Source organism: Lampris incognitus, unplaced genomic scaffold, assembly GCF_029633865.1.
Source record: "Lampris incognitus isolate fLamInc1 unplaced genomic scaffold, fLamInc1.hap2 scaffold_147, whole genome shotgun sequence".
Lineage (NCBI taxonomy): Eukaryota > Metazoa > Chordata > Actinopteri > Lampriformes > Lampridae > Lampris > Lampris incognitus.
Window position 1 is genome coordinate 171419 of NW_026611114.1, and position 17007 is coordinate 188425.

The window sequence follows — 17007 nt, forward strand, 5'->3', positions numbered from 1 at the left end:
CCCCACGTCCTTCTACTCCTCGTTTTACCATTTCCTTTTGCGTAGTTAAGGCTTCAAGTTTACTCTTCTACTACGTGGCTATGCGCCCCCCCCCCCCTCCACCACCACCACCCCCCACCCACCCCACCCCCGGTCCCAATTGTCACGTCCTCTTTATGTTGATATTTCGGGCATGATGCACCAAATAAGACTCGCAATGAATCGAGATGTCGGAGAGCGGTATCTCTTTCAAAAGACAGCTCGAAAGGCAGAGATTGGCGGTGGAGGTGATCTAAACCGATCCTGACATGACAAGACGTGCTCTATCCCCGCTCCACAAAGCCCTTCCTGTGACCCTTCACTTCCATTAGAGGCCTTTCTGTCTGCGGCGGTAAAAAAAGAAGCATGTATTATTGATGCAGAAGAGAATCCTTTCCTGTCCACAGGCTGTGGGACAGACCAACAGAGGGATGGTTCAGTCTTCGGGCTCTTTTCATTCAACACAGTGCACCAAACACCACACCACTATACGCCGTAGACAGGATCCACTCACACAGCACACCACCACACTGTAGACAGGATCCACTCACACAGCACACCACCACACTGTAGACAAATTCACCAAAAATAGTGACCACCCCCCCCCCCCCAAATTCACACTGGTTACAATATTTATTTAGTTTTGCCTTTCCCCCTCTTTTTCTCCCCAGTTGTACCCGGCCAATTACCCCGCTCTTCCGAGTCGTCCCGGTCGCTGCCCCACCCCCTCTGCCTATCCGGGGAGGGCAGCAGACTACCACATGCCTCCTCCGATACATGTGGAGTCGCCAGCCGCTTCTTTTCACCTGACAGTGAGGAGTTTCCCCAGGGGGCCGTAGCGCGTGGGAGGATCACGCTATTCCCCCCAGTTCCCCCCCGAACAGGCGCCCCGACCGACCAGAGGAGGCGCTAGTGCAGCGACCAGGACACATACCCACATCCGGCTTCCCGCCCGCAGACACGTCCAACAGTGTCTGTAGGGGACGCCCCGGCCAAGCCGGAGGCAAGACGGGGATTCAAACCGCCTACTGTTGGACACTGACACGAGAGGCGCCAGATGCCGAGTCCAAAGGAAAACCAGCTGCAAGACATTTTAAGCTCAGCTGGACTACCACAGTGTGTCAGCGTCATTATGCGATTAGGGATGTTCAGTTCAATAAAAGTTATTCTCATCTCTCCCCAAATTCCTACGCGATACGGCGAACCTGAAATTATTCTTGTGTCCGGCCCGACACCGACCATCATCATCTCTCAGTTTTTGTCGGGAAGCGAAGCGTCGGAAAGAATGTGCTGCCCGGTGAAAGTGGCGGCTACTGAATGGAGAAGCACGGCCACGACCCCTCGTGCACGCGCAGAAGACTCGGGCCGAGTGTGCTGGCACGGCGGACCGAGCTCAAGCTGGAAGTTGGCAAGCTGCAGTGGAACGACAACACAACAGAGCTATTGTGAACAACCCAGGGTGTAACTTCTGTGCGAGCGATTACTTTGTGTGCGCGTGTGTGTGTGTGTGTGTGTTCTCTTCAAAAGCATTTCTGCGTTTAATCCAACGATGCTTTACACCGCATGTAGGAAGTGTGTGGTGGTTATGTTGGCATGGATGTGTGTCCGGGTGTGCGTGTTTGAGGAACGACTCGACACCTCTGGCGAAATGCATGCAAAGAATCAAACTGATAACGACTTCTTGTGTACAAAACTAAGTTAGTTACATGCTTGGCACACACACACACACACACACACAATCTTCCACGAGCGCGGCCGCCTGCAGCAGCAGCCAAACCCAGTTCCTGATTAGCGCTAATCCCCTGACGGCCGGTTAATATTAGAAAAGCACAGCGCTGCACTTGCCGAGGAGTTTACCTACAGGTGTGTAAGCACCCGGGGGGGGGAGAGGACAGTAAGGAACTCCCTCCCCACCTTCACTCGTGCAGAGGAAGAAACGGTGGGAGAAATCAGAATCGGAACCAGAACCAGAATACTTCACTCATCCCCGAGGGGAAATCGGGCTCTATTACAGACACTCGCGCTCTAACTAGAAACTAACAAGGTACAAGAAAATAGAAACCAACAGAAACGAGCGAAGCAGAAAACTAACAGAAATAAAAGACAAAACAAGAAATAGAAATAAGAACAAAATATGCACGGTGCACGTAACACCCTATCTGTACTGCACCACCGCAGCACACAACAAGCAGCACAAACAAAACCCAGCAGGGCCGGTCCGACGGCCATTAACTCCGAGTGTCTGACAGTCCGAGTCTGAGGGAGGAGCTGTGAAGTTTGATGGCCACGGGCGGGAATGACCTCCTGTGGCGCTCTGCGGTGCTTTTCGGCAGAATGAGCCTACTACTAAAAGTACTCCTGTGCCCAACCAGCACCTCATGGAGTGGCTGGGAGACATTGTCCACGGTGGCACATCATTTCAACAGCGTCCTCCTCTCAGAAACCGCCGCCACAGAATCCAGTTCCACCCCCACAACGCCACCGGCTTTGCGGATCAGTTTATTGAGCCTGTTTGCGTCCGCTACCCTCAACCTGTTTCCCCAACACACAACAGCAGACAGGAGAGCGCTGGCCACCACAGACTCATACCACATCCTGAGCATCATCAGAAACCGGAGCACCTGGAGAAACACCCCCCCCCCCCGCAGACACGGGCAGAACATGCAAACGCCACACAGGGAACAACCTGGGATGACCCCCCAAGGGTGGATGACCCCTCAAGGGTGGACATCCCCGGGGTTCGAACCCAGGACCTTCTTGGTGTGAGGCGACAGCGCTAACCACTGCACCACCGTGCTGGTTATGGGTATATCAGAGATGCCAGAACCATTCTAGGCGCATTAAGATGCATTAACCATAAAACCCAAAGTAAAAAGGACCACCAAAATATCTATTGCTAGTAAAAAGTGTCAAACTTAATAGACACACAAGAGAGCCATGATAGAGCATAAATAAAAAAACTTTATGCATTCACTCTTCCTTGCCTAACTTGTCTAGGCTGCATCAGAAATTTCACGAGTTTCAGTTTCTGGTTCAAACGCTGATTATAATTGCCAAACCTGCAGGCCGAGTGGCAGAGCACAGCTAAGCACCACCTCGCGCCACATGGCGACGACTTAAAACTACAGCTGCGGGAGTTTAATGTCTATAAACTCCCAGATATATGAATTAAATGTCCAACACGAGTTAAAAGTAACATCTGTGGTCAAATCACCTCTTTTTTTTGTGGATTTTTCCCTATTTCTCCCCAATTGACTTTGGCCAATTACCCCACTCGCTGCTCCACCCCCTCTGCATGCCTCCTCCGATACACGTGGAGTCGCCAGCCGCTTCTTTTCACCTGACAGTGAGGAGTTTCACCAGGGGGACAAAGCGCGTGGGAGGATCCCACTATTCCCCCCAGTTGCCCCTCCCCCCTGAACAGGCGCCCCGACCGACCAGAGGAAGCCGCTAGTGCAGCGACCAGGACACATACCCACCTCCGGCTTCCCACCCACAGGCACGGCCAGTTGTGTCTGCAGGGACGCCCGACCGAGCCGGAGGTAACACGGGGATTCGAACCGCCGACCCCTGCGTTGGCAGGCAACGGAACAGACCGCTACGCTACCCGGACGCCCACCGCAACCATCTATTAGCAAACAAGCAAGACCATACTTAGCAACCGTGAGAACACACATTCATCCACGTGGGCGGCAGGCTTCTGCTTGCAGCAGTGGTTGACAAGCGGGGGTGAGAAAGGCAGAAATGATAAATCTCTATTTACACTGCACGTCTACGCACCGTGAGTCACCGCTGTAATAGTATGCCCTTTGTAGCTGTGTGTGCATGCATGGGTGTATGAGCGTGAATGTGCAATCGAAAGGAGGCAGTTACGGGTTGGATCATCTTGAGTGTTGAAACCAGCGAGATGGAAAGATAGACATAGTGAGAATACATACACTTAAAGAGATAAAGGTTTACCGTACCACGCCGGTGTCATAAATAGCATAAGAGTGAATAATGGGCCCTTTACGAGTTCAACCACATTCTCGTTAACCTTAACACGAGGCTAATTATAGGCTCACTAGGAAATACCCTTCATTAATAATTCAACAGCAACAGCACAAATAAGAAATACACCCATCATGAAATTATTCCTGGACCCAAGTGAGTACGTTCGCCCCTTCTCTGGAAGGCACCAAGACCGGATAAAAGTAAACGATTGCTCTTTATCAAGTGATGACATGCTGGGACGGGGACATTCGAGTCCCCCGCCCAGGGAGACGCCGAATTTAAGCTCGTCAATTACCGAGACTACAACACAAACCCTGACACACAGACATGTGCCAGTACAGTCCCTTCTTTATCCTTGGAATCCTAATGACAGGATAGAATGGCTGCGGCCTGCGTTGCCCGGGCGACAGGCGCCGTGGATATGTGACAGAGAGAGAAACGGGAGAGTGGCGGGGGAGTGACAAGAGGGAGGGGGGGAGTGAAAAAGAGAGGTTTAAGAGGTTGGAGAGAGCGGGACTCAGACGTGGTGGCAAGACAGACGGCTGCCTAAGAGGTAAACGACAGAAATTGGAAAGAGCAGAAATTTATATGAGACCCCACCCGCCCACCCACACCCCAGTCCACAATAGTAACCGTGCAATTACTCTACAAAGATCTCGCACAGAGCTCCACGAGTCCAGCCTATACGTCGGTGAGCACCCAGGCTGCACTATATTACCTGTTGTACATTGGTTTCAAAGTCCAAATTTGAATGCAGTTTGCATGCCAACAGCCCCCAAAACTCCCGTTCCCCCCCCCCACGTTACGCAACTACAATCACACGTAAACGCAGCGCCTTGTTCAGTCACACTTGCTCTCATTATACACCTGCAGCTGACTGAGGGGTCTCCAGAAGAGGCTCCTCAAAGGGGGCTTGACCGGAAAACAGAAAACACCAGAAAGCACCGCGCTCGAGGCCAGTGTCGGTTTTCCAAACTCACAGTTCGTGTCATTAAGAGGAAAGATATTACAGATCGGGAATCAGGAACATTTAGCTGTCATTTCGTTTCATGTACGCCCACAGCAGTGCAACACAAAAACAAAGACACAGCCAAAACCTACAAGGACACATATATCCAAACTACCAAAAAAACAAAAAACCCTACAAAAACTACAAATCCACAAAAAACACATATATCCAACATCCATCCATCCATCCATTATCCAAGCCACTTACCCCAGTTGGGGTCGCGGGGAAGCTGGAGCCTATCCCAGCAGTCATTGGGCGGTAGGCGGGGAGTGTGTGTGTATATATATGTATATGTATATATAGAATATAGATATAGATAGATATAGATATATAGATATAGATAGATAGATATACCCAACATATCAAAGATCATAGATCATCATAGATATATCCAACATACCTGACATAAATCCAACATATATTCAACATATCCATCCATCCAGCATCCAATACATATATCCAACATCCAAAAAAATAAACATAAAATAAAATCCACTGTCCCAAGAGAGTGAACGGCAGCCAGGATGACTGTCAGAACTGCCGCCTGCACGGGCTAGCCGTTAGTTTAGCCTGCCCCCCTTCCTATATGAATATGATATAGGTATGAATAAGACATGAACAGTCCTTCAGCAGATGCTCTCTCTCAACTACACCACTCAGCTGTTTTTATTAACTCCCTTTCCATCGTGTTGTGACACAAAGTCCCCCTATCTCTTCATCTTCTTGACTTATTTGTTCATGCACTTAAAAAGACACACTCGCTGAATGAAACATGACTCTAACAGTGCAGTCGCCTGGCTGAATTCTAATTACACCGACTTCACAGTTTGGCGTGTTGGCTTGTTGCAAAACCCGTGTCTGCCTGTGTTTGTCAGGGGCTTTGCATGCGTGTTTGTGTGTCCGTGTTTGTGTAACACACTTGGCCGAAATACCGCGCTAGCTAAAAGGCAAACAGACTACTAAGGCCGCGGCCCTTCTCAACAACATATTTACACCTCTGTGCAGCTCTGCAGGGGAGAGCTGATGTACAAACACAAAACAAGGATGCAACCAGCGACACCGAAACTAAGTCACTCTGACTGTTTCGAGACTGGAGAGATGCTTGAAACTAAAAAACAAAAAACAAAAGGCAAATTAATGCAAACTGAAATTGAAGCAAGTTTCCTTAACAGCAAAATGTTCTTGTAGCAATGTAAACATTAGATTTCTAAACATAAAAACGGTAAAAATATGAACTAAAAGTGGGAAATTTTAACTGCACCAGCAAGAACAGACTGATTTATATTGGGCGGCATGGTGGCCCAGTGGTTAGCGCTGTCGCCTCACAGCAAGAAGGTCCTGGGTTCGAACCCCCGGGGTTGTCCAATCTTGGGAGGTCATCCCGGGGGGTTCTGTGTGGAGTTTGCATGTTCGCCCTGGTTTCCCCCACCGTCAAAAGAAACACGCATGTTAGGGGTTTATACTCCGACCAAGACAATGGCAAAAGAACTGGAGTTGGTCCCCGGGCGCAGCATGAAGGCGGCGGCACACTGCTCCTAGCTACACAGATCACAGCTAGAATGGGTTAATTTGCAGTAATGGAATTTCCCCCAGGGGATTAATGAAGGAAACTTAATATGTGTTCGCACTGCGAATGTAACTTACGTGTAATTTCACTGTCGAATAACAATTCATTCAAATGTGTCACGAGCTAACTGGCTTGACAGGAAAATACATTCATGCTGGCACACAAAAAAACCCCAATAGAAACACAGACGTAATGGACACAGAGGCTGTCACTGTAAAGAATCCAGCAGAGAAAGAGGACTGAGGGTGAGGTAGCGATGAAGTGTGTTTTGTTTTGGGATGGGGTTGTATCATCGAGACCAGGGCCTCTGGATCCCAGTGGCTCCCTACCATTTTCGTCAACCCCAAATTATGGCTGTTACCGACCTCTTAGGGAAAACGAGGACGCGTGTGGTAAGTTTCAGGAAGTGTGAGGGAGGAGAGGTGGGGAATGGCTGCTCAGTGGTAAATAATTAAACACAATGGACTTTCACACCTGTAGTCCAGGCGGACAATGTAAATGACTTGAGTGTGCCCTTTCATTGGCCTTCCTGTGTCAGAGGCCTCCACCTATTCAAGTACTAGGGTTATTTTTAATCTGCTGTGGGTAGCATGACATTTTGCCACAGATAAAAACCAGGCGTTCTCCAAACAAATAAAACCCGGGAATGTTGTAAAAACACTGCTGCAACACACGATACTGCCATGACATGACATGGAGGAGTAATCGCATTTGGTGAAATTCGTTTGTGAGAAAATATAACTTAATTGGATGATAGCTTCTTCACAATCTACTTTACAAAGCGACAGGGGCCATAAACAACAATAAAAACAAGAGAAGCAGACTATATATATATATATATATATATATAGGTGGGTGCATTTGCTAACTGCTATTTTTGCTCAAGTTTTCAGTAAATGGGTCAGCATGCAAGTGCCTACCACAGCAGCCACATGACAAGACCATATATATATATATATATATATATATATATATATATATATATATATATATATATATATATATATATATATATATATATATATATATATAGGTGGGTGTATTTGCTAACTGCTATTTTTTGCTCAAGTTTTCAGTAAATGGGTCAGCATGCAAGTGCCTACCACAGCAGCCACATGACAAGACCAGTTATGTGTGTACCTACTGATCCAACCTTTGCTAAACCTTCCTCATCATAAGGTGAAAAGTTACTTGGACAAAACAGCATTCATCCCAACATATCAGCGATAGATGGGTTCTAGGGTAGGCAAGCTAACAAGCTAATAACGCTCCCAGTCTCTGTGCCCGTATGCACGAAGAGATTTGCTAAACCTTCCTCATCATAAGGTGAAAAGGTACTTGGACAAAACAACATTTGTCACAATGTGGTCTATAGATACACACCATCAACAAATCAAGAGACAGATGGGTACTAGTGTTAGTAAAGCTAACAAGCTAACGACGCTCCCAGTCTCTGTGTCCGTAGGCGTGAAGAGATTTTTACAGCCTGTTGGCGAGATAGCCAAATATGTTACAGGGTAATAAAAATACCAAACTAATCTACAGAGATAGCTCGCTGATGGTATCAAAATGCGTGCTGTGGATGGGAGCGGGTCAGGACACTACAGTGTGGCACTTACAAACATTCTACGAGAGAATGTCTCGAAGCATGGCTCAATAATTCGGGTAAGGAAGTCCCAGAAATTCGAATCAGTTCTGGACACAATGTTTGGCACTTTGTGTCCAGATGAATCAGAATCCGAATCCGAATACTTTATTCTGATTCTGATTCACCTGGACACTAAGTGCCAAACGTTGGGTCCAGATGAACTGATTAAACTTATCTAACTTGTCTATCTTATTGGTCTCAGTCCCCCATTTACAGCCTAGATTTTTAATACGTTAATCAGTAGCAAAACAGGGTGTGTGTGACCGGGCATGAGTACAGGAAAAGCTGATTAATTGAATAATGCTGAAGTCAGTGACTGTGTGCTACCCTGTAAAAATAAAATCTACTCCGCAGAGTTGGCAGCAGTGCAAAACTACACTACATTTCAATGGCTCAAACAACTCATAGGCCTGAATTCTGTGTACTAAAAATGGTAAACAATGAAAATTAATGCCCATTTCCCAGAACACAGCACTTTGGCTTATGTAATTCGTGAGCCATTACGGCACGATTGCTTTATTTGATGTGATATTTATAGATCAGTTGGTTATATCATTTTTAAAATAAGTGCCCAAGGCTTCAGTTCCAAGTAGTAATGAATTTAGACCATACGCTGCAAAGTTTTAATGACAAACCTACATTACATCATGATTGGAAAATGTTATGTTATGTGGGTAGCTTACGTTACAATAACACACTTCTATATGTATTTAGGTTAATAAGTCCTAAGCAGATTTACATTCTGTTGGGTGGTGGTGCTTCAGAGAACCAGGCGAAAGGGCGTAATAACAGTCATAAATCTAATCACTTCGGTATGGGACGTAATCATTACCCTGACTAAATACGAGTGATGAAAGTGTTAGCTCAGCTGGTCCTATAGTCTCCCTTTTGTGAACAAATGAAAAAAATACAACCGATGGGAGAAGGCGGTGTAAATCCGAACATCCACTACCCTTCTCCTTCTACCTCTGGATGGTTCCACAAGCGAAACACACGAGTCTATCTCCCTTTTCCCTATAATAACCGGTCACAGAGGGAGAGACTTCAAAAACAAATCACTCCAACCCCCCACCCCCCCCCTTGTGTCTCATTGCCAGCTGCCTCTCTGCTCAACAAAGAACTGTGTCGTCTACCACATTAGAAAACACACGGATCCTGCCTGCGCCAAAACCCAGAGAGAGCCTGGACTTACCAAACTACAAATTGAATCTCGAACCAAGCCGAGCCGGTGCATTTCTACTGACAGCCCCTCCAGTATTCTATGCAAATGAAAAAGTGATGTGGCACGAGAAGCTGCACTTGACCTACATAGCACCTTCACTGATCCTTTTTCAATGCAGTGAGGATCACAGGCAGGAGCAGGAACGAGAGGGACAGGCTTCATTAAAGCAGCACAATGCAGGAATAAGGTGGTGCAACGTAGCAAGAAGGAAAAAAAAAACGGGTGCTTTCGGAGTGATGGAGAAGCGAGCAGAGGGTAAAGTGAAATGGAAATAGTCCAGCCTTCCATACAACGTCTCACTCCAAGGATGAGCGAGGGAGAGACAGAGACAGACAGAGAGAGAAATAGAGAACCAGAGATAGAGACAGAGACAGACAGAGAGAGAAATAGAGAACCAGAGATAGAGACAGAGACAGACAGAGAGCGAGAGAAACAGAGCAGAGACAGAGACAGAGAGACAGACAGACAGACAAACAGACAGACACAGAGAGAGAGAGAGAGAGAGAGAGAGAGAGAGAGAGAGAGAGAGAGAGAGAGAGAGAGAGAGACAGAGATAGAGACAGAGACAGACAGAGACAGAGAGCGAGAGAAACAGAGCAGAGAGAGAGAGACAGAGACAGACAGACAGACAAACAGACAGACAGACACAGAGAGAGAGAGAGAGAGAGAGAGAGAGAGAGACAGAGAGAGACAGAGAGAGACAGAGACAGAGACTGAGACAGACAGAGAGAAATAGACAGAACCAGAGATAGAGACAGACAGAGAGCAAGAGAAACAGAGCAGAGACAGACAGACAGACAGAGAAACAGAGAGAGACAGAGAGAGACAGACAGACAGAGAAACAGAGATAGAGACGGACAGAGAGAGCAAGAGAGAGAGAGAAACAGACAGACAGAGAAATAGACAAAGAGACAGAGATAGAGTGACAGACAGAGAAAGAGACAGACAGAGAGAGAGTGAGAAAGAGAGAGTGAGAGAGAGATAGTGAGAGAGAGAGAGTGAGAGAGAGAGAGTGAGAAAGAGAGAGTGAGAAAGAGAGATCTACATCCGGGATGTTCTTTTTCAGCCTAGTTTCTCATAAAATCACGAAAAGTACATGTAAAAAAAAAAAAATCAAATCTGTTCGGGGTGGAAAAAGAGCGCTCAAAAACCACCCAAACCAAACTGCTGAGTGGCGGCCATTCTGGGCCCCTGCTCCTCACACAGAAGCAAGCGCGGAACAAAATTCCACACAAATTATACAGGTCAGGCCAGCCCTTGATGCCTTTGTAATTGCTTGCACAGCCCTGCCCAGAGAAAAGAGCCTTGGCAGGCCCCGAGGATGACCAATAAGAGAGGCATACACAGAACACAAAAGGGAGAGGGAATTCGCTTCCCAGACATAGTGCAGATAATGAACTGCAGAGAACAAACACAAAAAACTCTTTTCATATTTTTTCCGAGGAACTTGGCCCCCGCTGACGTCCAGCGGCCACGCACACCAGTGAACTGTACCTGCATACACTCGCACACACGTGTTCCGATGCACATGGCGACGCACACGTGCACACACACACACACACACACACACACACACACACACACAGGTGTGACCGGTGCTGTTACTATGACGACAATTCATACCAGCCTGATGCTTGTCAAATTTGACAGCTGCTGTTAAGTCTGTCTGCTCCATCTGGTTCTCCTCACGGTGACCTGCTATCAACTGCTGCGGAGGAGGAGGAGGAGGAGGAGGAGGAGATGTGAGCTCATCTGGAGTCTTCTGGAAACGGCCAGTCAAACTAAATTAGAAAAGAGAAGTTTCTTGGCCTGGCAGAATAAAGCGGTGCATGTCTGCAGTGTTGAGGACTACCAGAGGAGCAGCGGTGCGAGCCAGCGCCTGGGGGAGGGAGCCCTAGAAGACATCGGCCTTGACTGCGGGCCTGCCAGCGGTCTCAACATAATCGGCATCAGAGGAGGTGTGTTGCTGTCTAGCTCGGCGGGTAGGGCAAAGTGCACCACCGCCCTGGTTAGTTCATCCGTACACTCGTACTGCTGTGAGGGTTGTTGGATGAGGGCCCCCACCCGATGCCATTACAGGGCTTTTATATCATCTTAGACTGATGTCAACTGCTGTGTCTTGATGAGCAACTTGGAAAAACATGGGCTCTACTGACACCAGAACAACATGACAACATCCATTATCCATTATCCAAACCACTTATCCTGCTCTCAGGGTCGTGGGACGCTGGAGCCTATCCCAGCAGTCATTGGGCGGCAGGCGGGGAGCCACTCTGGATAGACCGCAAGGGCATCACAGGGCCGACACACACACACACACACATACATACACACACACGTAGTACTGCCGATTCACCTGACCTACATGTCTTTGGACTGTGGGAGGAAACCGGAGCCGCCGGAGGAAACCCACGCAGACACGGGGAGAACATGCAAACTCCACACAGAGGACGACCCGGGACGACCCCCAAGGCCGGACTACCCCGGGGCCTCGAACCCAGGACCTTCTCGCTGCGAGGCGACCGCGCTAACCCACTGCGCCACCGTGCCGCCCGACACGACACCACGCTGAATATAACACGATGAACGGTAAACTTTGGACACAATGTGAAAACACCCTCAGAAGAATCCAGACGATGCCTCGAGATTCAAGTGAGAGACTTCCGTCATCCAACGAATCATAAACACGGATGAACACGTGGGTGTTTCGCACGCAGACCTTTACAAAACACCGCCTTTGGCATCTGATTTAGCTCCCAAGACAATACCAAAATAAAAATAACAGGCCGACATATAATTAGGATTTCGGAGTAGGCCTGAAAGGGTGTTAAGCTTTGACCAAGCCTGAAGGCCACAGCAGCTCTGGACGAGGAGCAACAGATTTCTTCTCCGTATTCCGGGGAGGCTGCTGGGCCAGCCGAAAGCTCGCCGGGCCCTTCGAGCCAAACCCTTTGCTTTGAGGACCGCCTAACCCAATAGAGGGCTCTGCAACAAATAACATGCTTTTGTGGAGCAGGGACTCAAACTGCAGGGCTACACGTTGTCCATGGGGCTGCGTAAACACAACATTTAAGTAATCACATGCCTGGATGCACACCAGGTGATGGGACCTGCAGATTTAAAGTAGCGGGGGGGGGTGGGGGGTGGGGGGGTAAACCCGTCCAAAAAGAAAGGCAGAAAAGCAAAACTGGTAAATGAGAATAAAAAAAAACAAAAATGTAACATAAATATCAGGACAAAGTTAAATCTATCATTTCTATTTCCTTTGCGCATAACTCTTATACCTTCTGTCCGGGGGGCTTTAGTTTTTTTCTTTATTAAAATATAATATACTTTAGTAATGCACTCATTGCGAGTTGCTCTAGAATAAGAGAGGCAGCCACACATGTTTAAAATGTTAATACTGAAAATGCCATAAGCCACCCCGCGGGAGCTCACCTTTTTTCTTGCGGAGCCGGTCTTGGAGAGGCAGGACTTGCCCAGAGAAAGGTACCCGCCGATGACCTCGATGTCCTCCACAGCAGGGTAGCGTTTCTTCAGCAGAGAGCCAAGATGAGCGTATGGGGTCGGGGGAGCTGCTGGGTCCGCCTCGGACCCGTCGGAGCCGTCCTGTGCAGGCTCGGGGGACTTGGGTGGGACTTGAGACTCAACTTTGGCCTTAGGCACCACGGTGAAAGTATTCCCCTTTTTCCTCTGCACCACAGGGCTGGGAGCAGGGGCAGGCTGGGGGGACTCCACCTCGATGTCATCTATGTTGGTCACTGGCAACCGGTCCAGGGAGGGCTCCTCTGGAGCTGAGGATGGGGTATCGGGGGTAGAAGGGACCGGACATGGGGCAGGTGATGTGGAGGGGAGAGGGGACGGGGCGCGTGGCGCTGAGACGGCTGACGATGGAGGAGGCGCAGCTGAAGAGACAGGGGTTGGGGCAAGGGTGGCGAGGGAAGGGGTAGGGGTAGGGGTAAGAGCAGGTGTTATAGTTGTGGTGATGGGTGGAAGTGGAGATGGGTCAGGTTTGAGTGGCCTCACTGTCCTCTCCACCTCCTCCTCTGATGGCCTCGCCGAGGATGTTGACGCAGGTGTGGGAGTCTGGGTGATTGGCACTCCTGATTTGGGCACCTCGGCCGCCCTCTGCGAGGGGGGAGACTTGATGGGGACGGGGCAGACTGCGCTGCCCGGTGGAGACAGTTCATCAACATGGCGTTTTGGGATGACAGTGAAGGACTTACGAGACTGAAGGCGCAGATTAGCAAGGGCCCGCGCCTGGGTGTCCCCAACAGGGATTTGGGAGAGGTCTGGTTTGGGTGCAGGGCGGATCTCGAATTCAGACGAGGAGAGTGCTGCGTTGAAGGGGATGGAGGTCGAGGGGGAGTCGGCACGGGCACGGCGTGTCTCTGGAGAGCATGGCACCTTGGATTTCGGGGGCACCTCGGTGCTTTCCCAGTCCCTCTCTCTGACGGACTTGGGCTGCACCCGGTCTGCCTCGTCTCTGCTACTAACAGCTGTGCTGCGACCCCCACTCCCCTCAAACCGCTGGCGGAAGGAAGACACTAACTGAGGATACTCAGCAGCATGTTGGGGGCTGCCCAGCTCAGGGACAGAGGGTTGTGGCTTTGGTTTGTAAGACTGGGAGCTCTGGAAGACTGACGAGGACTGGGTCTTACCGAGGATGCCGCAGACCAGCGACTCCGGCTGAGAGTGCAACTTGTGCTTTGGCACCAGATCTGGCTGTGGCTTGGTACGAAGTCTGGGTCTGACGCCGACACTGGACTCCAGGTCCAGGAGGTTCTCAGTGCTGTGAGATTTCTTCTGCAGCTTTCCATAATTGCTGTCGAACTTCTGCAGCATCCGGCTCACCCGACCCTGACCCTCGCCCGTCTCGTACAACGACCGGTCATGATCCGGACGACCCAGGGTACTCAAGTTCTCCTCGCTCCTGCTCTGTGCGGTGTCGTAAATGACCACCTCCTTGGCTCTTATCTCAGTCACCGCGCTCCCCCTCCGGTCCAAGAGATCACCAAGGGAGCCGCTGCCCACCCCATTTTCCGTGAACCCGGTTTTTAGTTCGGCGGTCTCCGGGAAGTAATCCGGGTCGGATTCAATGATGATGATATTTTCAGCCCGGATAGTCCTTATCCCCGGGACGCTGCCGTACAACTCCAGGATGTGCTGAACGGGTCGGGCGGCGCCTTCCCTGTCCTGTCGCCGTCTCCTCTCCTTCTCCAGTTTGATGAAGAGGTTCTCCTGCAAAGGGCCCAAACTGTCGTGCAGAACCAGGCTCTCCTGCTCCTCGTCTCCTCCCCCGGCTCTCTCCGCGGGGTCGCGGGGGTCTTTGTTCGTTTCCAGGTCCGGAGAGGACCGCAGGTTGTTGCCGCCGCCGCGCTTGCAGGCGAAGTGCTGGCTGGCCGTGGTGATGGTGTAACTCCTACTGGACCCGGGCGACACCGTCTCATTGTCTCCGAGGCTCGGTCCGCCGCCGCCGCCGCCGTTCTCCGCCGCCTCGCAGTTAACCCGATGTGCGCCCCCGGGGCCCGCGCCGGTCTCCGCGGCGCCCCCGCCCGACCCGCCACCTTTCGCTTTCCTCCGCTCGAGGATCTCCCGTTTCCAGGCCGGCATCCTCGGGCTCTCCTGCCCAGCCTCGCGGCGGAGAACGCGCACCTCTCCGCCGGACATCGCGGAGTTAAAGAGCGAGGCGTCTACCGGACAAGAGGGCGCACCAGCCGGCTTCTCCACCTCACCGGATTACCCAAGGCGCGCGCGCACCGTCGCACGAGCCCGCACCCCCCGTTTTCCGCCAGGCGTCTTCCTTTACGCTCGCTCTTCCTCCCCGGAACGTTTGTGAGCCCCACCCGCATCAGCAGCACCTGTGTACCAGCGTCATCCTCCTCCGGCCCTTGAGAAAGGCATGTCGCGAAATCATCTTATTCGGTCAAACGGGTTAAGAGTACACCCTTCTTTCTTTCTTTCTCTTTTTTTTCGCGTCCTGTGAAGCTCGCCCACCGAAACAAACCACTCCCGTTTCTATTGTTGACCAGGCAGAGCGGGGCTGTCAATCAACGCATGTCCCGCCCCCGCCCTCTTCACTACGTTAACCCTTTCGGGGGGAGGGGGGGAAGCGCTCGCCCCGGTAGCGACTGCGGCGATCAGCCTTAATTAAAACCGCTCACCCAGAGAGAGGGGGGCCGGTGCGGGTGCAGGTCTTTGTTCCGCCCAGGTAGGTAAACACCTGAGTCCACAAATCAAGGTCCTCGGCGAAGACTGTTGGTTGACCAATAGGTGCGCGACGGCTTGGTTGGAGCGAGCCTATTGGTTGACTAATAGACTCTCAGGTGTGTGTACCTGCTTGGCCGGAACCAAAACGCACCCACGCCGGCCCTCCCTGGCTCATGTTGCCCATCCCTTGATTAGAAAATTCACCCCTATGGATGTTTTTTCCCCCCTTTCTTTCATTATTTAGCGATGGGTCTGCCATATGGTTACCAGCTCTATAGGCACACGTGGTCTAAATATACCAGCGGATAATAAATTGACGCCCAGACGCGGACAGGCTAATAACTGTTCATTCTGCATGAAGGTCAGTGACGCCGCCTGTCGTTAATCCTGCCGCAGTAAATACGTTAAGAGGTACACGAATCGGCATTAGCAGAGCTATTCTTGGGCACTACGACTCAAGGGGGATTATTGTAACTCATCAAACATTTATCATCACGTTGTCATTAAGACCCGGCCGGCTTCCCACGAGCCAGGGACGGAGGAAAAGAAAAAGGCTTGTCCCAGCATTATTCACCAGTGTCCAACCGCAATAATAATAATAATAATAATAATAATCATTATTACAATCCAAAGAGTTTACCTTATGATGCATATTGAAACCACTGCAGATAATCCTGCTGCTACTTTCACACCGTCACTCTGCGTCCTCAACCGTTAACTGCCTTTTTTCCCCAATGGCACCTTGCACAATATTGCATATCTATATTAAGTACACCCGCACATTTATATTGGTGTTGAACATATCTAGCGGTTTTAGCTTTCTTCATCTAGGTTTACCTGGTATCCCTAAGTCGTTATTCTTCTCATTACTGTACCTGACGTGTTCCTACCTGCTGATGCAACAACCAAATTGTCCCATGGGGATAAATCTGTATATTAAAAAAGTACCATCTCATTTGATCTATCCGTGCAGGTTCAACTCAACTCCTTCAAACTTTGGCCACTTGAAATCCAAGCAACAAAAAACAAAAACAAACCCCCAAAACATCCATAACGCCTTTTCTGTGCAGCATTGTTTTTTTTGGGGGGGGGGGCGCCATCAATGTCTCTTGATACGTTGTTTGCTCGCTTGACGCTGGAAATTGTGTTCGCCATGCCCAGTCAAGCTCAGCAGCACCCCCTTGTGGCAACAGTCTTAACACACAGGCATTGCACATTTTTAGCCTACATAAAGTATTTCACCTTGAAATGACACATGATCTCAAATGACATAATTAAAGATGATAAAGTCCCAAATAAGGACGCTTCTGACAGAAGGTAGTATACAAGCACATCTTTTA

The 17007-nt window shown here is 49.8% G+C and overlaps 1 protein-coding gene across 2 annotated transcripts in view; it reads right to left on the reverse strand.

The window, feature by feature from the left end:
* tprn (taperin) overlaps positions 1-15400 on the reverse strand; it is a 34196-nt gene extending 18796 nt beyond the window's left edge. The window contains exons 1-2 of one of the 2 annotated variants that reach the window (XM_056301780.1): positions 12896-15400; positions 11141-11238 (exon numbers count right to left, since the gene is read on the reverse strand). In XM_056301780.1, the coding sequence (XP_056157755.1) occupies positions 11206-11238; positions 12896-15127 (2265 nt within the window). In that variant the 5' untranslated portion in view covers positions 15128-15400 and the 3' untranslated portion in view covers positions 11141-11205. Of the gene's footprint in view, positions 1-11140; positions 11239-12895 lie in introns of those variants that run through there. The other variant, XM_056301779.1, reaches the window with a different exon arrangement.
* Positions 15401-17007: the final 1607 nt, after the last annotated feature.